Genomic DNA, 23,565 nt, shown 5'->3' on the forward strand with positions numbered 1-23,565 from the left:
TCAGTCCGGAAATAAAATTTTACTGCATGAAATTTACATTTGTTACATGTGATGAAAAGTACAGCCAAAGATCTTTTGCTCATCCTTTTTCTAATGTACCCTTGCAAAGTCACATTCTTTATACAGATTATTTAACAGCTGTTAAATAACAGTTGTGCTGGCATAAGTATATAAATAAGGTATAAAACAAAAAACAGATCAAAACAGTGCAGGGGGAAGACCACTGCCAAAGAGTAACCTCCAAGAACTTGGAATTTTCCACAGCAAGGCAGATGTTGCAGGGTTATCACTCTGTAATTGAAGAACAAAATACTTTAGTCTTTCAATTTTACCATCAAATCTCCTTTTCAGTTCCTCTTTTACATGGTTTTCATTGTTAGAAAAAATAAAGCAATAAGTTTCTGTACCTTTTTAAAAATACAGATAAATTCCTTCAAGTTCCAAATCTTAAAGATATGTTAGAAAGGCTGCAGATAGTCTACTACCTAGAATGAAATTCACAAAGATCAAGGGTTTGTGAATTTCTGAACAACAGAAGTAATTGCATCATTTTTCTTCTTGGCAAAAAGCAAGAATAAAAAGTATAAAGCAGGCTAATGGCTGCCCCTTCCCTGGGCTGTCATGCTCATATTTCAGGATACAGAAAGTTCTTCATTTTGACGTGCAATCGCTACAGGAAGCACTGCTCACAGGGCAACACTTTCCGGAAACTTCTCTGAAACAATCCTGAATTCCACAGAAGACCTTCCTAGATGGATGTGTCTGATTAATTAATATAACAAGAATAATGAGTTCAATATAGAATCTGGGGCTTTCCTTTCTGGAAAATGAAGCAACTATAAATAGATTGGTTAACTATCTTACTTTCAAAAGTTCAGCTTAAACTTAATTTTATATAGAGATATGTCTATATTTAATATAAATTTTTACTTATTTGATCTACTTACATAGAATATAAAATGCAAGTTAATGAATACAGAGCAGACAAGTCAGAGGTTGCTGGTGTAGAAAGACTTACACATGGTTTGATTATGTGAAGCCATTCATTAAGATACTCCACAAGACCTAGTGCATCTGGGATATTGTCTCCCTCTGAAACAAATTTCAGCAGAACCACCATTTGGATTTCTTTAGAACAGCTACAAGAAATAAAAAGAATAATTCAGTATTCTTCCACTTGTAGATAATTCTAGTGTGTTAGCATTACAGGCAAGATAACCTGCCAGGTTTTAGATAAGGAAAAGATACCATACCATAAAATCACTGTCTCCCAGGGGCCCACATATACTCTTGTAGGTGTGGGGCAGGAACAGGAGCCTAGAACAACCAGCCAGGGAATGTAGAGATTGTGCCTTGCCCCAAAGCTGCACGGACATCTGTCCTTGCACAGCCCAGCTGTGCTTGGCAATAACATGTGAGCTCTGTTCTGAACTACTCCCCAGACCTACTTGGGAAGACAGTGACTTTCAGAAGGACCACAGCAGAGAGACTGAAAGAAAAACCACAAAACAACACCTTTGTTCTTGGTAATCTAACTCAGTGAAGGCAAACTTGGAGAGTGGAAAGGCTCGAGAGAGGAAAACTCCCTGCTACTTCTCAGAGACAGCACCTACTGGGTGACTGTTCCAACAGGCACTTTCTGTAGTTTATGATTCAACACTTTCTTGAGGAAGCTGTAATCATTTCCATTTTCTAAATGAATCAGTTTAAAATTAGAGGGAACAAGGACAGAACGCCAGGATCTGATTTTTTTTTTCTCCACTGACCAGATACATGGGTCAAATTATTTCATTTCCCTCATCTATGAAAGGACATCAGAACCCAACTTACAGGCTGCTGTGAGGTTTAAAGGAGGTAATGGAGGCAATGTGCTTAAAGGTGACATACAGATTATAGTATGCAAGTGTCAGTAGCTAACATGAGGCAAGAGGTTCAGAGAAACAGAAAGTGTAGTTAACCCGCTCTGCGTTTTTCCATCTGGCAAGTGGCAGAGGAGGGGACCTGAGGCTAGTCTTCCTGACTCCCAAATAGCCTCCCTACTATCATGGTAAGTGCCCCCAGCCAGGGGTGACACGGCAGAACACCAATGCAAAGCTTCCAGTTCACCAACAAAAGCAAAAGCACCCTAAAACTAAGAACTAGGAGAAAAATGTAATGTTGAAAGTTGAGAGTGCGTGACTGACAGCCACAGAGAGTGGGGTCCTAAGCAGGGTTCTAAGACAGGAGACTCTGTGAGTTCAGAATTCAGGGGACGGCACCAGGAGAGTTTTACCACAGCACCTCAGGCTTCCGAGAGCTAAAGGCAGAAGTCGTCAGCACTACTCATACCACTCCACCCTGCAGTTCTCAAGCCCCTTAGAAACTTTCCATCTTTATAGGGAATACTGTGAATTTTGATACTCAAAAAATTCTAGCTGCTAAGTGCTTCTGCTCCAGTGGCCTCAGCAAAGGCTGCTTAGAGAAGGCTAGCCTCCCTGATTGTGCTGCAAGCGTTCCAGCTCGTACAGAGCTTCTGCCAGGGCAGCACAACAGCTTTAATATCACCACACGATCCTCTGTTGACAGAGGAAGATGGGAGAGAACTATTTCTGTTACGCTCTAGGACATTAAAACCTAGCATAAGATATATCCAATTATTAAAGTACAAGTGTACTTCTACTGATTAAATGTGTGATCTCCGATCAGCCACACCGTTACCACCATGTTATCGAATAATCAATATTATCTTTTGCAGAGATGGGAATAAATATTTGTTCTGATAAGGAAAAACAAAATATGTATATTGTAAATAAACTGGAAAATACTCAAGATAATCACTGAAGGAGAAAAAAGGACTCAAAATTGTACACCATATGATCTCACGCACTTTTTTCAATTTCAAAAATTCTTTTACCACAATTAATGCTTAATTGTACTGAACATGGTTTGGTAATGAATTAATAAAAAATTTGTTAAAAAACTAAAACTGTGAAAATTCTTCGAATAGGATGAACTCTAACCAATGTTAAAAATGTCAGAAATGTATTATCTCACATATACATACATTTGATTAACTATAAAGAAATTTGTAAAAAAATGGGTTAAAAAATTAGTGGAGTTACTTCTGGGTGACAAGACTATCACAACATGGTTTCTTTAGATTAGGCTGCATTTTCCAGACAGTCTACGCTGAGCACATCTAGCTTTCACATTTCCGGGGCACTGTGGCTACCTTTTTGGGCAGCTTTCAACTATTCATGGGGTTTCACTTACACATGGCACAATGCAGAGACCCAAGGAGACCCCAGGCCCTTCTGGCAAGCAGCCCCCTGCTCTCTGGTTGTCTGCATGGATTTCCAGTCCCCTGGGCCACCCCAGTCCCATCTGATTCCTTCAACTTGGCAGGAGGTTGTGCTCTGTTGGGGCGGCCCCTGCAGGCCGGCAGTGCAGAAAGTGCTGCCAGCCGAAGTTGAGCAACTGCGGGACCCCTCAAGTTTGCTCTCAGAGATGAGACTCAGTGCAGGCTGTGCTGTAATGTCCGAGGAACAGTTGTTTCGTTTATTTTGTCAGGTTTCTGTTTTTTTATTGCTGGAGAGCAAGTCTGCTATCAAGTACACTGTTGTGGCCAGAGACAGAAGTCCAAGAGATGACTAGTGAAGACTCAAGTACCACAGAGAGGAGGTAACACAACTATCGACTCTTGGAAACCAGGCAGACTTCTGCAAGGAGGACAAGAAGAGGCAGTGACAGAGGAAATGAAGAATCAAGAAACAACAAGGCACACAGAAAGCAAGGCTGAAATGGCTGAAGTCCTTCCTCACCAGTAATGACTCTCAATGTGAACGGCTGAGACTCGACCCAAAGGCAGAGACTGGCAGAATGGAGAAGTACATAGATAGGATCCAACCACAGGCTGCTAGACACACCACAGGGTTACAGTGAAAAGATGGAAGATGCTCTGCATACCAAAACAAAGAAGAGCAAGGGCGGCCACTCCAACATCAGACCAAACAGACTAAATCAAAGACTGCAAGAGACTAAGGTCACTCTACACTTAGGAAGGGTCCATTCATTAATAACACATAACAAACATAACCATATTAAGTGCAAAATAACAGTCTCAGAATGTATGAGGCAGTGACAGAAATGAAGGAGAAATAATCCTACAATAGTAGACTGGGTTACCCCACATTCAACAATGGCTAGAAAGTTAGCCACAAAATTAGTAAGGAAAAAGAAGACTTGGACAATATTATAAATCAGTTCTAATGATCATATACTACCCCCCTCCCCAACAAAACAGCAATACTTTTTCTCAGATACATATAGTACATTCTCCAGGATAGATCATATATTTTGCCACAAAACAAGCATTGATGATTCCGGTTCTCAGGAGGCTGAGGCAGGAGCATAACAAGTTGGAGGCCAGATGGATAACTTAACAAGACCCTGTCCTAACATAAATTAGGGCTGGGTTTTAGCTCAGTGGTAGAGCTTTTTATTTTATTTTATTTTTTTGCCTACTATGTGCTAGGCTCTGGGTTTGATCTACAGTACTGTCAAGAAAACCCAGCAATTCTACAAATAATAAATAAGTTTACACCTTGTGGGGGAAGAAAGGAGAAAGGGAGAGAAGGAGGGAGCGAGGAAGGGAGGGGGAAGGGAGAGAGGAAGAGAGAGACACACACAGAAGCAAACGCAAGCTGGCATAAGGAAGAAAATAATAAGAGATTACAATGCAGGTAAGAAAAAGAATAGAAACAGAAAATCAATGATCTTTTTAAAGATCAACAAAACTGACAAACCTTTAGACTAACAAGAAATAAAACAAATTCAGAAATGAAAAAATGGGGACATTACTAGCAATTTTACAGAAATAAAAAAATAAAAAATTATTTCACGTGTACAGATTTTCTATTTAGGAAACGAAATTCTGGAAGTGGGCAGGGCGATGGAGACATGTGGTGAGATTACACTTAATGCCATTTAACTGTACACTTAAAAAGCAATGAAAACGGTAAGTTTATGTGTATTTTACTGCCATGTAAAGACAGTGTTTGGAGAAACTATGTGGAATAATCAGAATCCCTAAAATGTCACACACCAATACAGCACCAAATATGGCTTTTCAGGAACCATGTCTTTTATAACCAAATTTAAATTTTTCCCCTACAAGCAAGATCTCTAGCATAGCACCTATTTTCTAAATACATTTTTTTTTAAAGAGAGAGAGAGAATTTTAATATTTATTTTTCAGTTTTCAGTGGACACAACATCTTTGTTGGTATGTGGTGCTGAGGATCGAACCGGGCCGCACGCATGCCAGGCCAGCGCACTACTGCTTGAGCCACATCCCCACCCTTCAAAATACATTTTCAAGTTCCAATAAAAAAAAATCCAATATACTCCTAATTACTTTAAATTTTTTTTGGAGACAGGGTCTCAATTCCTGGACTCCAAGTAATCCTCCAGCCTCAACCTCCTCAGAGCTGGATTACAGATGTGAATCACAATGCCAAACAACTTTAACTTGTAAGTAAAGTGAGAAACAGACACACTCACCTTTCATCATAGAGTGTTTTTGTGATCCCTCCTCCTGGAACACGGACACAAAACTCAGAATCATCCATTTGAGGGATGCATGGACTTTTTTCCATTTCTTGCCAGTTAAGGCTCTGTATTTTACTTTGAACATTTTTTTGCACAGAAGGTGTAAGCAGGTACCGGAAGGGAGTACTAGAAACAATCATATATAATCACCTTTTCAAAAATTACAAACATGAATACTAAGGTGAATATTATCAGTTTTTAACCAATATCATCTTGGTCTCCACATGTTCTACTGCATAAGGCAAGTTATGCGTTAGCTGATGATGGAAGGGCAACTCGGGCAGAACACATCACCTGGCTTGACGCTTACATACCAGGAGGGAGTGAAAGACAGGAAAACTTCAACCAACGAAAGCCACTGTGAAAATAAACCCACTTTCTATTGCTATGTTCCCTTCTGCAATGGGGTCTGAAATGTCTGTGGTGAGAACCTTAGAAGTTAGCTCCTTTTGAAAGTTTAACTATGGGCTTATTGATATTTTTCACCCTGATTTTACAGGTGTATAGATGATAAAATTTATGATCTAAATTAACTAAAAGTCAATATTCAGAATATAAGAGTATTCTATATAATATCTTATTAACTATGTGACAATGACAAAATATCATTTATATCCTCTTTCTGGGATACTCTGTCATATATTAAAGAATACACTCTGACAGGCTAGGCAACTATACTTAAAGGCAACTGGATTTCTGCATATACAAATGGGTGCATTTTGAAAATAAATAGAAACATCAATGTAATCTCTCAAAAGTTAGCGATTAACATAGCCTTGGTGTGGTTTGCCCAGCATGCACAAGGCCCTGGGTTTTTACCAAGGAAATACCAAGAGCAAGGTTCCAAAGCTCGCTCTCCACCAAAGTCCTAACTGTGAGGACCTACTAACTACACTCCCCTTATCTCTTATCTTTCTTTTACCTTCCTCTAAAATGGCCATACCAAATACTATAACGAAGTCAAGAACACACCTGCGCAGCTGGAGATCATTGCGCTGGTAGGAATGAGTACTTGAAAGGACGACGACTTTGGCACAGCCACTGCTTTGCACCCAGGAGAGCAGCTTTTCACAGAATGACTTGGATTTATACTTTGTGTACATTGAGAGAATAAACAGACAATGTGAAAGTGAGATCTTAGGGTAGAAGAACAGCGTCTACATTATCCACTTTATGTGACAACAATAAATAACTTAGACACTAAAATTATTAGTACTGTCAGATCCACTTAATGTTTTTAAATTGAAAATGGAAGATAAACAGCTGTAAACTATTTGATATATTTTTACAATGACAAAATAAACTAACTGTAAGGAATCTATATTTCTAAGGAAAATGTCTCATTTCTCTGCTTAAGAAATCTATTGTTATGTAATAATCATCACATGGTCATCTATGAAGTGTTCTTGCCAGAAAATTTCTGCCTGGAATCTGATTGGGTGGTAGCAATCAGGTGACTGAGAATGCTGAACATCTGACCTCAAGTCCTCATACAAGCCAACACTAGGAAGAAGAGGAAGGGGGCCAGCTGTACACGGAGGGGCACCAATTTAAAAGATGTAATGGAGAAATGTAACATGTTAACCTCGACTGGATCCAGAACTGGAGGATATTTTGGGGACAAGCGGGGAAACCAGAATACCCTGGATGACACTTCTGAACAAGGCCTGAAATGTTTATTCTCTGAATGTGGTATTGACAATGTGGTTGTGAGAGAGAATGTCCTTGATCTTGACTATACTTTGTTTTTTTCTAGTGCTAGAGCACCCAGGGCCTCACACACACTAGGCAAGCACCTACCACTAGGCCATAACATAAGCCCTGTCCTTCTTGAACGCTGTGTGCCGAAGCATTTGGGGGACAATACCATGTTGCTAGCCTATGTTTGGATTGCCTGGTAGAAGGACACTGTTTACGCATTGTGTGTTCACATGCATAAAGAGAGATCAAGTGGGTTCGACAACAAGATGTGAAGTTGGTGAATCTGGAATATGGATTATAAATTTTAGCGGAAAAACTCACTTTATGAGAATTCTTAAATTTAAAATACAGGTAAAAATGGTTAACTTTAGAAAGAAGAGAGTAGCATAATATAGTAGTTAAGAGAGGCAGGTTCTGAAGTCAGGCTGCCTGGGTGTGGGACATAGGTCCTTTCCAGACTCTGCATCTCAGGCAAAGTCCTTAACCTTTCTGGACTTCAGTTTCCTCCTTAGAAAAACAATGAAATTATATTTGTGCCTGCCTCAGCTTGTTGTGAGGATTAAAGGGATAATAAAGTGCTTAGCATAGCATCAGTAAAGAATCAATGCTCAGCAATTTTTGCTATTTTTAAATCATTTCCATCTACTAAAAACCCATTTAGAAGTATCTGAATGGCCCACCTTAATTTTTAAACTGACTCTGTTTATGAAGAGAATCAGTGAGCAATTTTCCTTATGGCATTGTTAAGTTAAAAAAAAAGGAGTGATTCTAATACTAATAAAGTCACAGCAACACTATTCACGATAGCCTCAAATGGAAAAACCGAATGTAGCATCAACAGTGCAATGGACCACTATGGTTTATTTATATATCAGAATAGCGCATGAAGGTGAGAACCAATTACTGCTACTTGCAACAACATGGATGAACCGCACAAGGGGAATGTTGACTGCAGAAAGCCAGACACAGTACAGCGTACAATCTGAGATACCATCTATATAGGACTCATTGTGGCAGCCCTTGGAATGCTGACAATATTCTTTCTCTCTCTTTTTTTTTTTTTTTTTGGTAGCAGGGACTGAATCTCAGGGGTACTCAACCACTGAGCCACATCCCCAGCTCTATTTTGTTTTTTATTTAGAGACAGGGTCTCATTGAGTTGCTTAGTGCCTTGCTTCTGCTGAGGTTGGCTTTGAACTCTTACAATCCTCCTGCCTCAGCCTCCTGAGCTGCTGGGATTACAGGCACGCGCCACTATACACCCATCGACAATATTCTATTTCTTCATCTGGAGGCTAATTTCAGAGTTTTTACTCTTGAAATTTCATCAAGCTATACATTTATGGTTTGTAAAAATGTATGTTATACTTCATTAAAAAATTAAAACAAGTACTATGCAGTTAACCTTAATAAAATCCTGTATTTCTGACCTCCTGAACACATATACCTTAAGTCATTTCAAATAACCCACTCAATAAATATCTATTGATAGTTTCCCTGTGTGAAAAGCTCTGTCCTAGGTACTGGGGATTTCAGAGTGAGCACCATAATGTCAATTCTCTCAGGAAACTCACTTCTTCTTAGGAAGATAATAAACATGTTATGCCAGGAAGTGATAATTTCTGAAGAACATAAATACAGAAAAAGGAGACAGAAGATGGTAAGGGACAGCTTTTCTGATGAGGCAACATTTAAGCAATAAGGCAGCGAGCCATTTGGCTTTGTAGGGGAAAAGCATTCCAGGCAGAGAATCAGCAGCAGGATTCTGAGCTGGGCATGAAGGACAAGTGTCTGAAGAACAACCAGGCAGCTATGGAGGCTGCAGGTCAGAGCCTGCATATAAAATACAGTAGCTGTCCCACAGGACTCTTTGAGCGTGGTAACACTCTTTACACGTGTGCTTACAGACAACTTGAAATGTGGTTACTGACCCAGGAACCCAGTGTTTAACTTTATTTACTTTAAATCAATGAATTAACATTTAAATAGCTACATGGTAGGGGCAATGAGAGTAGAGCTTAGTGTGGTACAGCCCCTGCTTAGCACACAGGAGGCTTGGTTCAATCCCCAGCACTGCCAATAAATAAATGAACGAATAAATAGCTACATGTGGCCAGTAGGTACCAGATCAGAAACTTGAAGGCTTGGTAAAGGGTTATGAATTCACTGTGAGGAGGTAGGAAGCCACAGGAGGGTTCTAAAGAGAGCACTGATATGATTTGACTTGGTTTAAAGGATCATTAATGTTGCTGTTAAAAGACTATGAAAAGGTTCATGGTAGGGAGTGGGCAAGAGTGAAAATGGGCTTAAGAGATGAGGAGTGGTTCAGGCTGAGTGGTAGCATAGGCGGTGGCATTGGAGGAGTAAGTTGGATTCAGAGCATAATTTTGATACATAGGTACTTTAACAGATACTTAATTTTTTTAAATTTTATTTTTTAATTGGTTCTAATTAGTTATACATGACATTAGAATGCATTTCGACACATTGCATACAAATGGAGCACAACTTCTTTCTCTGGCTGAACATGGTGCAGAGTCACACAGGTAGTGTAATCATACATGTGTGTATATAGCATAATGATGCCCATCTCATTCCATCGTCCTTCCCATCCCAACACCCCCTCCCTACTTTGAATTCTTAATGATACCGACTCGATATTTTCTCATTACATTTTTTTTTTTAAAGACAGAGTGTGAGAGGAGAGAGAGAATTTTTTTTTTAATATTTATTTTTTAGTTCTCGGCGGACACAACATCTTTGTTGGTATGTGGTGCTGAGGATCGAACCCGGGACGCACGCATGCCAGGCGGGCGCGCTACCGCTTGAGCCACATCCCCAGCCCCCTCATTACATTTTAATTTAATAAACTTAAGAAGTGAATATAACATACCAACCTTGATAAAAATGGATCTTAACTGAAGAGCCACAAGCTTCTTTGAAGGCAATGAATATACTACAAGGAAAAGAAGAAACTGAAATCATACAATAGTTAAAATGAAGGATTCTGAAAGTTGAAAATTTTTAAAATATATATATTTATAGTTGTTGATGGACCTTTATATTTCATTTATTTATATGCAGTGTAGAGAATCGAACCTAGTGCCTCACACATGGTAGGCAAGCACTCTACCATTAAGCCACAACCCCAGGCCTAAATGTTGGAATTATTAATGATAAAAAATAAAATTTGAATAATATAATAGCTTTTACATCTAAGTATTTTCAGTAACTAAAATATAGAATATATGTACTATATTAATTGGTTAAAATAAAACATTTTAGAAGTAACTCAAAATGTGTGCCAGTGAGCTTTATTCTATGGAACATATTCATAAGTTAACTTGGGCATGGTGGACATTCCTGTAGTTCTAATTACTGCAGAGGCTGAGCAGGAGGACAGCTTGAACCCTCGAGTTTGGGGCCAGCCTAGTTAACAGAGAGTCATATCTCCTAAATCAGAGAAGTATTTCCCTGGAAATTTCTGGTATTATGATAAGAAAGCTACACTTTTTTGTCTGATATTCCTCCCTCTTCTCTCCTGAGAACAGTAATATTCACAAGGATTAACAGAAGAACTAGATAGAAGTTTGTGTTCTTTTGAAGTTTTTAAAAGAACAACAAAAATAATAAAAACATAACAAAAAAATTTCTGTGAGTCAGCATGTGTGTATTTTTTCTGGGAAAAGGATTCATAGCTCTCACCAGATTCCACAAGAAGCCAGCTTTAGAGAGGCTAAAGGCCCCTTGTCCAACCTTACCTCTGTGAATGAGAAGTTCTTGTATGAACCGAGGGCAGAACAGAGTCACTCAATCCAGAGGAAGAGGCCACTGTGGCAAGGAGTCAGTTTTTGGTACCAGGAATTGAACCAGGGGCACTTAACCACTGAGCCACATACCTGGTCCGTTTTAATATTTTATTTAGAGACAGGGTCTGAATGAGTTGCTTTTGGCCTCACTAAGTTCTTGAGGCTGGCTTTGAACTCTCAATCCTCCTGCCTAGGCCTCCCAAGTCTCAGGGATCATAGGCGTGCGCCACCACGCCTGTCTAAGGGGTAAGTTTTTGATTACTATAAATGGATTACAAATAACCTAGTTTGGGCATATCCTTTGGTGGGTCAGGTCTCTTCTGTTACAAGTTTCTGGGGGACTGTCATCTGTGATTGGTGTGACTAGGGGTTATACCACACTCAGAAGACTATTAAATACCACTACACTCAGGCCAAAGGGACTAGAACAGGAAGTTTAGGAATTAATGAAACGGGAATAAATTCAGGGAAAAAGGACTAAGGCACAGGCCACTCAGGCCTCTGATCTGTGACATACCCCTTTAATCCTGTGGTAGAGATTTTCTCAGCACAGAAAAAGATAACAGGGAGCCATCTGCATCAGTTGGAGCCTACCATAGCTCAGCTGCAACACTGTTGTTACTCTGTAGTACAGAAGTAGAATGCCTAATCAGAAAGGTATACTACCTCATGTGGAACATAAAGAAATGGTATGTAAAAGAAAACTAACAAAAATATATAAGGCTATGTATGCAACCCTACGCTAGGGGCTCAGCCTTTGGATGATAATCTGCTGAGCCAGTGCTGGCACTGAATACAACTGCTTCCTGCTGACAGCCTTGGTGTCTTGTGTCTCTGTCCAAATATCCTACAGCAGTCCAAATTAACAGATCTGGGTACAAAAAGCATTATCTATAGGGATGGAGGGTAAGACTTAGAGCACAAGATATACCATTTTCAATAACAGCAAGTCTCATACTCTCCATTAATAAATCATGAAATTCTTTTCTGTTATTAGATCCTGTTTCCTAGTACTCCCCGCCGCCCCTGACATGACATAATATGAAAACAATACCACCTATTATGTATTCTGGCCAAAAATATTATCTCGTAGCAAATCAAGACAACAGACCTAGTTCCAGGTTCAGAAAATACAGGGGGCTAGAGGAAGAAGCCAAAAGAGAGCACAAGGAAACAAATTGGTATTGTGAAGAGAAAAGGACTACTCTAGAGTAAAAGTGTTTCAAGGGCACAACAATCAGCACGGATCCTGGTTTGGAGAAATAAACTTTATGTGACATTTTGAGGCAAATCAATACAGATTATGCATAGGAAAATATTTAAAAATTAATTTTTGGGGGCTGGGGATGTGGCTCAAGCAGTAGCGTGCACGCCTGGGATGCGTGTGGCCCAGGTTCAATCCTCAGCACCACATACAAAGATGTTGTGTCTGCCGAAAACTAAAAATAAATATTAAAAAAAAAATCTCTCTCTTTCCCTCTGTCTCACACTCTCTCTAAAAAAAATAAATAAATAAAAATAAAAAAAATCAATTTTTTGAACAGTGCTAATGTCGTTTTAGGTACACGATAGGCCTATGAAGAATTATGGTCTTATGGTATTAAAACTTACATATCAGGAGCACTGAACAACTCAATCTCTGAGACTTATCTATACTGTACTACCATGAATTCTAAAACATTTGAGGGGATAAATACAAGGTTTAGTTGAAGCAGCACTATTAAGCATTGCACTGAGCCTACTGGAATTTCTTTTCCTCTATCTATAATACTAGCAATGGTTACATATGCCACTAAGAACAGAAAATAAAACAGGACAAAAGGAAAAAGATCTGAGTTGAAAAAAGTAGAACTCTGAAAGGCTACCCAGACCACAAGCAACAACACACTTTCATAATCTTCATCGGAGTTTCCATTACACTGCTTTTCTTTTCTTCTTCTTCTTTTTTTTTTTTTTTGAGAGAGAGAGAGAGAATTTTTTAATATTTATTTTTTAGTTCTCGGCAGACACAACATCTTTGTTTGTATGTGGTGCTGAGGATCGAACCCGGGCCGCACGCATGCCAGGCCAGCACACTACCGCTTGAGCCACATCCCCAGCCCCTCTTTTCTTCTTTTTGAGAAGTCATGTGGGAGGAAGTCTTGTTGTGTGACCCAGGCCTCTTGTCAAGAAGTCTTATCCTGTGATCCAGGCCAGCCACAGGCTCCAGGTGACACACCAGCCTCAGCACTGTGAGTGGCTGGGACCACAGGTGTGGCTTCTGTGCCCAGGTCAGTCCTTTCTGATTTAAAGGAACTCCATCAGGTGGGAGAGATAAGCATGCTGACCAACCACCGGCAAGCATACTAAGAGAGAGCTCTGTCTGGGGTAGGATTGAAAATACTAAGCCAGGACCTTCTGTGTTTATACTAAGGAAGAACTCCACACTGTGGTGGAGCTGTTACAGTGTCCACTTTATGCTTTGAAAATTGCCCTTGCTGCTCTACCTCTGTGACTTATTTTTAAAAAGACATGTTTCTGGGCTGGGGATGTGGCTCAAGTGGTAGCGTGCTCGCCTGGCATGCGTGCGACCCGGGTTCGATCCCCAGCACCACATACAAAGATGTTGTGTCCACCGAAAACTAAAGGATAAATATTAAAATTCTCTCTCTCTCTCTTAAAAAAAAAAAAAAAAAAAAAAAAAAAAAAAGACATGTTTCTCTTCCTCTCCCCACTCCTCCCTAATCTCTCTTCTGCCCCAATCTCAGGGAAAACAGTATTACCTTTCTTCCCCATTTTAGGCAGATTTATCAGTCCTTGAGTACTCACCCAGATAGGAAAGAAGTAATCCAGACTTTGGGTGGTACCAGAAGATCTCAGAAATGACTATCTCCCAAATTAACAAGTGAATCACAACTCAACACAGAAGTCCATGACTTTAGTAGCCTTTGCATCACCTCTTTAAAACCCACTGTTAGCCAGTGGCACAGCCTCTTATCCCAGTGGCTTGGGAGGCAGAGGCAGGAGGATCCCAAGTTCAAAGACAGCCTCAGCAAAAGTGAGGTGCTAAGCAACTCAATGAGACCCTGTCTCTAAATAAAATACAAAGTAGGTCTGAGGATGTGGCTCAGTGGTTGGGTGCTCCTAAATTCAATCCCTGGTACCAAACAACAACAACAACAACAACAAAAAACAAACCCCTGTTCTTGCTGATGGGGAGATTCACAGCCTCACAGCCTCTGGGACAGGAGTCCCCTGTGATTCTCCTTTGTTGCAAAGCAATTAAACTCCTTTTTCTCAAAACTGTGTCCTCATTATTGGATTGGCATTGGGGATAAGAACCGAGCTTTTGGTAACATAACAGAACATGCCAAAGACATACCTTCAGCATTTGTACTGAGCTCTGTTGAATTGTCTTCTTCAGTTGCATATGGATTGTTCCCAACTATTGGCACCAGGCAATCGGTATAGAAGTAGCCAATTTTACGCATGTTCAATGTAGAAATGATCAGATCTATTGCAAGCTGTCCAACATTTCCAACAGATACTGCTGGCTGAAAAAAAGACATTTTCAATAAGTCATCAAAATTAGGAGCACTTCAAACAGTTTAGACAGAAGATAATAATTGACTGTTCGGAATGCATATATGTTCAGGTGCATAGCTAGATACTGACTCTTTCATGTAGTAAAACAAACTAAGTTCCTGCTCTTGTGGAACTTCCATTCCAGTGAGGGAGTAGTTCACCTGTAATAAAAATAAAGAGCAAAGTATATGGGAGCAGGTTTATATGTAGTTGGATGCAATTTTAAATAGGGCGATCCAGGCTTCACTTCAAGTGATGAGTCACTATCTTAAAGTGGTAAAGGACAGTCATAGAGAAACCTGGGAAAACAATACTCAAGGAAGCTGGAAAGCAAGTATAAAGTCTGTAAAGGATCTATAAAAGAAATCTCTTGGGCTTCTTTCCATTTGCTTTGTTGGTCTCCTTTCTATCCACTTCCTGAGGTTGGCATGATCTTTTCACATTAAACACACACACTCTCCCGTAACTTCAAACGGCCAACCTACATCACATGACAAGTTTTTGGGCTCCAGAGTCTACTGGACATATCTACAGGGTTATATCACAGGCAATTCCCATTCCACGTGTATTAAACCAACTTTTGCTCAAACTTGTTCTCATATTTGTATTTTACAAAAGAACATCTTCTCTTGACTACCTTATCTAGGAAATGTCTTCCTTTCCCCTCATCAACCTAATATATGACAATTTTTATTGATTTATCTTCAAAATACCTCTTTAATGAGTTCCTCCTTTGCATTCTTCCAGCAATTGCCTTTTTTTTTGACCTTCAATGTTCTTACCTAAGTTTTCTCTTACTTCTCATAGCTGTTGTCTACCAAACTCCTGGTCATCTACTACATATAATTCCCTTCTCGAAGATTCTGCTACTTTGGTTGGACTCATCTGTATCACCCTTCTTTTCCTCACTACTGTTCCCATGAGCATGTACACATGTTGTAAATCTTCCATTCTAAAAAGTCTTCCCTTATTCCATATACTCCTCTCCCTCCCACCTCATTTCTGTTGCCTTTCATAGCCCAAATTCTCCAAGAGTTGTCTACTACACATAAGTGGGAACTTTATCTTTGAATGAATGCATACATATGTTGCTGAAAGCTGGTTCTTTGTCCCAGATGCCAATCCAATAACAAAGACCTGGTTTTGAGAAAAGGGAAAAAGAAGGTTTATTGCTTTGATGGCTTAGGAAGAGAGATCAGGAAGGAGAAGATCAGGGAGAAGGTTAGGGAAAAGAAGATAAGGGAGAAGGTCAGGAAGGAGAAGGTTAGGGAAAAGATCAGGGAGGAGGGTCAAGAAGAAGGTTGGAAAAAAGAACAAAACATGTAAATTTCAAAGCCCCAAGGGATCTAGTCAAAGCATCAAGTGAGCCCATTACACATATACCTACAATCTCTACCTCCTCTTCTCCCTACTGAACTCACCCCAGGACAGCTTCCCTCTTCGCCACCCCATCCATAACTGTTTGCCCAGGTGACCCCTCTAACTTACATGTTGGTACCAAATCCTTAACATGTTTGATATTTTATGAATAAAAGAAAGCTATTGTCACTTCAAGCATTACACCACTCCAAAAAGTGCATTTTTCAGTGCTACATTCTGGGTTCACAGGGACCCCAGCTTATTCTCTCTCAATGTTTCATTCCAAACTCTTTGCAGTCCCCAATGCTTATGCACCTCTGCTTTTAGCATCCATCTTTCAGAAATGCACCCTCTCCCATCTTTTGGGCACGAATTTCTCTACATGGCTATTCAAAAATTTTTTTTTAGTTGTCAATGTATCTTTATCATATTTATTTATATATGGTGCTGACAATCGAACCCAGTCAAGCTAGGAAAGCGCTCTACCACTGAGCCTCAGCCCCAGCCCCTCCACACAGCTTGACTTTTAGATTGAACTCATCCACTGAGCCCATCTGCAGCTCCTTTTTGTATTTTATTTAGAGACAGGGTCTCACTGAGTTGCTTAGTGTCTCCCTGTTGCTGAGGCTGGCTCTGAACTCGAGATCCTTCTGCCTCTGCCTCCCCAGCCGCTGAGCGTGCCCTACACAGATTTTCTTAACAAGCTCCTGTGTCCCTCTCCCTGTCAATCACCTAAGGCCTTTCTCTCTCCTTGTCAAGCTCTGATCCCAGTATTAACTGGTGAGGATTTCCAGCTAGCTAGTAAACTCTTTGAGGACAGCATCTAACATCAGCAGCACCAAGTAGAACGTTCACCGAAACCGGAATACGGCAGCTCTAGGAGGAACAGAACTTGGCATTGGCGCCTGACAGCTCTCTTGTTACCTAACAGTGGTTCTAACGATGAGGTGCTGGCCGAGGAGCGACCTAAAGCACGTGTTTTGCGGACACACTGCAGGGATGCGCGGCCCGCGGTGCGCGGTCCCCGACTGTCGCTCGCAGGCCTGTTACGTTTCGAGGGCAACAAAGACGGCCCGCGAACGTCGGTTCCCAGCGCGAACAAAGGTTGGCTCCCGACCGCCGCCCCGCGCGACCGACGCCCTCCGCGACCACCTCCCCAATATTATTTCGGTCTCAACCACTGAAATAAAGACGCGCGCCTTCGCCCTGCCGCGGCCCCGCGGGGCCCCCGGGTGGGGTCGCTCCGGGGGGCCGCAATCCGCGCGCGCGCACACTTACCATCAGCAGGGTGAAGCCCGTCAGGTCAGGCACCCAATCCCCGCAGGGAACAAACATGACCGCGGCGGGCGGGCACGGAGGCTGCGCGCGGTCGCGAGAGAACGAGGCCTCAGGAAGGCGCGGGGCCTCGCAGATCCCTGGGGTCCCGCGCGACGCGACCGGGGTCCTTCGAGTCCCCTGGCGCCGGGTCCTGAGAGGCTGTCCAGCCTCCTGCCGGCGCGCGGCGCGCAAAGAGGCGGCCGGGGGTAGACAGGCGGTGGGCCTCGCCGTAGGAGCCCTGGCCAGGCGCGGCGGCGGGGGCGGGCCCTGAGGGAGGGCGGGCGGCGAGAGAGGATCAGGCAGCGCGGCGGGCAGCCCCGGGCCCGGCGCCGTTTGAAAACAGTTGGCGGCGGCGCCGCGACAGCCGGGTTCCCGCCCAGCCCCGGGTCAGCCAGACGCGGCGTCGCGCCCCTCGGGACCCGCGCGAGGCGGGCGGCTGAGCCGCTTGGTGCTGCAGCCGCCACTGTTGCTCCGGGGCCCGCCGCCAGCATGTCGCTGCCTCCGGAGAAGGCGTCGGAGCTGAAGCAGCTCATCCACCAGCAGCTGAGCAAGGTGCCGGGGCGGCGGGGCGGCCGGGTGGGTCCCGTCGGGCGACCCCGGGGCGCCCTCCGACCCCGGCGCGGACCAGCCTGGGGCAGGTCCTCTCGCATTTCCCGCGCCTCCCCAGCTCCGGAGGATGGCCTGCGTGGCCCTGCGCTCGCGGGCCGAGCCTGGGCCGGCGTCTGGTGACCCTCGCCCGGTCCTGGGTCGGTCTGGGTCGGCCCTGGCGCTGCGTCTCCGACCGGGCGGCGGGCACGGATGCCTTGCCGGCCTGCGGGCCTCCGGGTGCGGGGCTGTGGGGCGAACCCGGGCCGCCGGCCCTCAGGAGGTGGCGGAGGGGAACGGGGTGGGGGGGAACTGCAGCGACACTTTCTGGAAGGCGTGCTCGAAGAGTTCTTTCAAAAAGTCTCCTTTTCTCGTTCAGTTGCGGTCAGAGCTGTACGTTTACTGATAGTTTAGGAAGCCGCAAACCGGAGAAGCAAGTTTTAACTGCTTTGTGATGATGTGAGTTACAATTCGAATTTTCTGCGTAGATGGATGTCCATGGCAGAATAAGAGAAGTCCTTGCTGAGACCATACGGGAAGAATTGGCACCGGATCAGCAACATTTGTCGACCGAAGATTTGATAAAAGCCCTTAGACGTCGAGGAATCATTGATGATGTGATGAAAGAACTTAATTTTGTTACTGTGAGTTAAATTTTAGGGGGAAAGTTTGACAATATATTGATGGTGCATAACACTTCGGTCTGTATTGGGTGCCTCTCCTGATTGATTGAAGTCACTTTAAGGTCATTGTGCCTACTAATAGCCTCGTTTCAGCGTTCAGTATGGCAAATAGTATTTTGTATCAGTGAAATTTGAGTTACCATATTTCTTTCTGTGCATAGCAGAATTTTGTATTCTTTTAGATCAGTAATCTGAACTACATATGCTTTCTAGGGTTGTTTTATAACATTTTAGGTTAAACTATTTTAAAGAAAATACGCTTAGGAACTTTTTAAAGAAAATACTTGACTCAATAAGAGCTCTCAAATCTTTTCATACATATAGGTCAAAACTGAGTGATAGCCTCTTGGTATATTAGTAAGTAGGCCCTCTTTTGAAAATGAGACAGTAATGAGAAACTGTGACCTCAATACCTGGGTAATATAATGTAAAAATAGAATGAACTTAATAATACATCAGGGAATTAAGTCTGTTCATACTGCATCCTTTTTTGGTTTTTGAGGCTTATGGAACCCATTTATTAAAAAATTGACCTAGTAAAAGCTACTGCTATATGAATGTCATATTAAAACCAGTTCATGGTGGAATCTTAAGCCAATGTTATATAAGGTTTAGAGAAAGTTTAACCTTGTGTTAGGTGTTAAGGATTTGTTTTGTCACATTCTGTGAATGGTAAGACAATTTAGACTTTAGGAATAACCAGTTTTGCTGTCTTTTATGCAGATATTTATAGGTATTTATTTTCATTATGCTAGGAAAATAAAGTGGTTTATTTTTTTTTATTTTTGAAAGGTTATTATCCTAACTGCTTTTGATTTCAGTGCTTGGCATGTTCTTACCTAACTATGATTTTTGTTTTCTAATTTGTTTTGATTTTTTTTCTCTGTCTTTTTAGGAAAATGTTGATCAAGAACTTCCTTCCTCTCCAAAACAACCTGTTGGTTTTGATAAACAATCAACATTAAAAAAAAGTATGTACATGTTTTTTAACATTACTATAGTGTTTGATAGAAAAAAATCAGTATTTATTTTTCAAAGTGAAGCCCTTAGGGCTGGGGGTGTAGCTCAGTGGTAGAATGCCCGCCTCCCATGTGTGAGGCACTGGGTTTGATCCTCAGCACCACATAAAAATAAATAAAGATACTGTGTCCATTTACAACTAAAAAAAAATATTTAAAAAGACTGAGACACAGAAAAGCAAATAAAAATGTTTTTTTAAAAAATGAAACACTTAAAATTTGATGGTTAGTTTGTCTAAATTTGGATTTCATTTTGTATGTAGTGTATCATTTCATATGTAGCACATGAAACATGAGGACATGAAACAAGAAACTCTAGTTTCTTGTGTTTTAGTATGATTTTATAAAAACAGTACAACTTTGCTTTTCTAACAGTAATATAATTATTTGACAAAACACTTGCTAAGTTGATAACTGTCTGAGTTGGTTTATGGGGTAGAGGAATGTTGTATAAGCAACTAAAAAAGCAAGGTACAGAAAACCTTGACTGTTAACTCCTTTCCAGCTAGGAGAAAGTAGCCAGGATATAAACTCAGAAAAGGATATGTTTTATGTATCTTTTCGTCCCAGAGTGTAAATGATCTGCTCCATAGTAAATTTGTTGCTCTCTTTTTTAGTCTTTGGTTTTATTTCAGTCAAGTTATTGTTTCCTAATGTCTTGATCACAGTCTAAGTTATTTGGCAGTTTCCTCATATATATTGCTACACTTTACAGCTAATATTGATCCAACACGGAGGTATCTTTACCTTCAGGTTTTGGGTGGAAAAGCTTTCTTGGAACATCTTCAAGAACCTGAGCCTTTACCTGGACAAGTTTGTTCAACTTTTACTTTATGTTTACATTATCGGAACCAACGTTTTCGTTCTAAACCTGTTCCATGTGCCTGTGAACCGGATTTTCATGATGGCTTTCTACTTGAAGTACACAGAGAAAGCTTAGGTAAGGATGGGAAATACATTCAATTGAATAAATCTTGTCAGGTTTTATTGCAGAAAACTATAACTTTCCCTATAAGTTTTTTTATTTGTTTGTTTTGTTTTTGTGCTAGGGATTGAACCCAAGAGGGTTCAACCACTGAGCCACATCCCTAGGCCTTTTTTAATATTTTTATTTAGAGATAGGGTCTCATTAAATTACTGAGGCTGGCTTTAAATTTGTGATCCTCCTGCCTCAGCCTCCTGAGATGCTGGGATTACAGGCATGTGCCACCACACTTGGTAAGGAGAGATTTTTTTAATGGATGAATCTCTCTTTTCTCATATTGCTGTTTTTGTTGTTTTTTGAGGGGAAGGTAGGTAATAGGGATCATCTCCAGCCCTTTTTTATGTATTATTTGAGACAGGGTGTTCCTAAGTTGGTTAGGGCCCCATTAAATTGCAGATGCTGGCTTTGAACTTGGGACCCTCCTGCCTCAGTCTCCTGAGCTGCTGGGATTACATGTGTGTGCCACCATGCATGGCCTATAAAGGCATTTTAAACACTTTGGTTGTTTGTATTTATAAAATAAGCAAAGTTATAGAATTATGCCTTCATAAGTTTAGATTTTAAGATTGATAATGCATTCATAAATTGTTTTTCCTTATAAACAATGTTACTTAATAAGGCAGTTAATGAGATAAATTGCTAGATCCAAGGCTTTACATCTTTGAGTTTTCTGTAGATAATGCAGTGGTATATCAGGAGGTTGAAGAGCAAGGTAGCTCAGCACAGTGGTGCATGCTGTAATCACAGACTCGAAGGCTGATGTGAAAGATTGCAGATTCAAAGCCAGTCTCAGCAACTTATCTAGATCCTGTCTCAAAATAATAAAGGGACTGGGGATATAGCTTATTGGTAAAGTGCCCCTGGGTTCAATCTCCAGTACCCCCCCAAAAAAAGAAAGAGTAAGATTCTTGCTGTGAAGATAATTAAAAAAAATTTTTTTTTGAAGAAGGGTAAAGGGGGCTGGGGATGTGGCTCAAGCGGTAGCGTGCTTGCCTGGCATGCGTGCGGCCTGGGTTCGATCCTCGGCACCACATACCAACAAAGATGTTGTGTCCGCTGAGAACTAAAAACTAAATATTAAAAAGTCTCTCTCTCCTCTCTCACTCTCTTTTTTTTTAAAAAAAAAAAAAAGAAGGGTAAAGGTAGTTTGAAAGTGATGTTATTTAATGGCATTTTATCATATTAGCATATAAATAAAGAACAAATTCATTGTTTATGGGTCAGAAAGAACTGACTATGTATTAAGTAACTAAATGACTCATCACAATTCTGCCATCCTCTCAGAAGTTAGTGATAAAACTGTTTTTATTCCCAGCCTTTGGCATGCTTTCCAAGACATACAAAGTTATTCTATTTGGTTTTGTATTAGCTTAGTATAATTTTCAGTAAGTTTTCTTTTATATTGGCCTAAATGAATATGTAACTTGATTTTTTTTTTCTGATTTATGTTGCTAGGTGATGGAACTAGAATGGCTGATTCAACAACAATGTTATCAATAAGTGATCCAATTCATATGGTGCTAATCAAAACTGACATATTTGGTGAGACCACCTTAGTAGCATCCTATTTTCTGGAATGGCGATCAGTTTTGGGTTCAGAAAATGGAGTAACCAGTCTGACTGTGGAGCTTATGGGTGTAGGTATGAGTGTCACTCTTACCTTTTTGTAGGCACAGTTGGTAAAAACATTTATACCTCTATTTTAAAGATGCCTTCCTTATAAGCCAAGAGGGAAGGAAGCCTGTAGAGTTTCTTTCTTTTTTTCTTTTTTCTTTTTTTTTTGTACTCGGGATTGAACCTAGAGGTGCCTAAACACTAAGCTATATCCCCAGCCCTTTTTAAAATATTTTTTTTATTTAGAGACAAGAGTCTCACTGAGTTGCCTAGGGCCTTGTGAAGTTGCTGAGGAGGCGGTCTCCAACTTGGAATCCTCTTGCTTTAGCCTCTTGAGCCACTGGGATTACAGATGTGTGCCACTATGTTGGCTTAAATGGAATTTCATTAGCATTCCAGTTGTGATCTTTGGGAACTTTTTGACAAATAATACCAGTATAGCACTGATGAGGCTGGCCTTGTCTTAAGAAAAATGTTTTTCTGGAAAATGAATATAGAAATTTTGAAGGTTTTTAATTTATTTTCATTTGCTTAAATAAGTGAGACTATAAAGAAGCATAAGATTTTTGGCATGCACAAATATACATGTGCAAAAAGCTTATTCCTCTTTAGCATATCCTGGAATACAGTGCATCTAGTCAGTACCAGTGACTCCTAAAGAATATGGAGTAGGGCTGGGATTGTGGCTCAGTGGTAGAGTGCTGGCCTAGCACTTGTGAGGCCCTGGGTTTGCCCCTCAGCACCACATGAAAAATTAATTAATTAATTAATTAAGGTATTGTGTCCAACTACAACTAAAATATAAATATAAAAAATATATATATGGAGTAGATTTTTTTCTCAGCATTTTACAGTAGACATAGTGAGACTTGGAAGGAGGTAATAACTACTTGCTCAGTATAAATATTAATGAATAGTTGTTGTCCTTCAGGGCAAAGTTCATGCCTGTCTTATTTATCATTGTTTCCTTGGAATCTTGCATATTGCCTGTTATGTAACATTATTTTTTGCTAATAAAATGGAAAACCCAAAAATCTAAAACCTACCAATGTTTTTTGCCTGACATAGAATGGAATTTCATATTGACACTTCTTCACAAGAGTTAAACCTGACCACTGGACAGCATAGCTTTAGTAATGATTTGGATTTTAAACCAGACCTAGAATATATATTTCATTAAATAAAAAGTAGAAGAAAAAAATGTGTTTTTTACGTAGGAAATTTATTAAAATAAAAATTCCCAGTTATTTGTCTTCAAAAATAGGCCTAACATGATAATCATAGTAATGACCTGGAAACAAGCATATTGATTTCCTGAAGCAATATTAAATACTTTGGTT

The 23,565-nt window shown here is 40.8% G+C and overlaps 2 protein-coding genes across 5 annotated transcripts in view; one reads left to right on the forward strand and one right to left on the reverse strand.

Moving 5' to 3' along the window:
* PSMG2 (proteasome assembly chaperone 2) lies at nucleotides 1–17,577 on the reverse strand. 2 transcript variants are annotated; one of them, XM_081263262.1, is made up of 7 exons: nucleotides 17,301–17,577; nucleotides 14,461–14,628; nucleotides 10,188–10,246; nucleotides 6,562–6,680; nucleotides 5,542–5,715; nucleotides 1,019–1,139; nucleotides 1–291 (listed from the first exon to the last, which is right to left on the reverse strand). In XM_081263262.1, the coding sequence occupies exons 2-7, from the start codon at nucleotides 14,567–14,569 to the stop codon at nucleotides 199–201; spliced, it is 675 nt and encodes a 224-aa protein (XP_081119388.1). In that variant the 5' UTR covers nucleotides 14,570–14,628; nucleotides 17,301–17,577; the 3' UTR covers nucleotides 1–198. The 2 variants fall into 2 exon arrangements, with proteins under 2 accessions (XP_081119388.1, XP_081119387.1); XM_081263261.1 differs by having other exon boundaries at nucleotides 14,461–14,632.
* The window catches only part of CEP76 (centrosomal protein 76), a 24,621-nt gene continuing 17,807 nt past the window's right edge, over nucleotides 16,752–23,565 (forward strand). The window contains exons 1-5 of one of the 3 annotated variants that reach the window (XM_081263258.1): nucleotides 16,752–17,126; nucleotides 18,413–18,568; nucleotides 19,503–19,578; nucleotides 20,342–20,566; nucleotides 22,067–22,252. In XM_081263258.1, coding sequence (XP_081119384.1) covers nucleotides 16,965–17,126; nucleotides 18,413–18,568; nucleotides 19,503–19,578; nucleotides 20,342–20,566; nucleotides 22,067–22,252 — 805 coding nt within the window. In that variant the 5' untranslated portion in view covers nucleotides 16,752–16,964. Of the gene's footprint in view, nucleotides 17,127–17,757; nucleotides 17,892–18,412; nucleotides 18,569–19,502; nucleotides 19,579–20,341; nucleotides 20,567–22,066; nucleotides 22,253–23,565 lie in introns of those variants that run through there. The other 2 variants (XM_081263260.1, XM_081263259.1) reach the window with 2 other exon arrangements.

Source organism: Spermophilus citellus (assembly GCF_964194105.1).
Source record: "Spermophilus citellus genome assembly, chromosome: 12".
NCBI classification, from domain to species: Eukaryota; Metazoa; Chordata; class Mammalia; order Rodentia; family Sciuridae; genus Spermophilus; species Spermophilus citellus.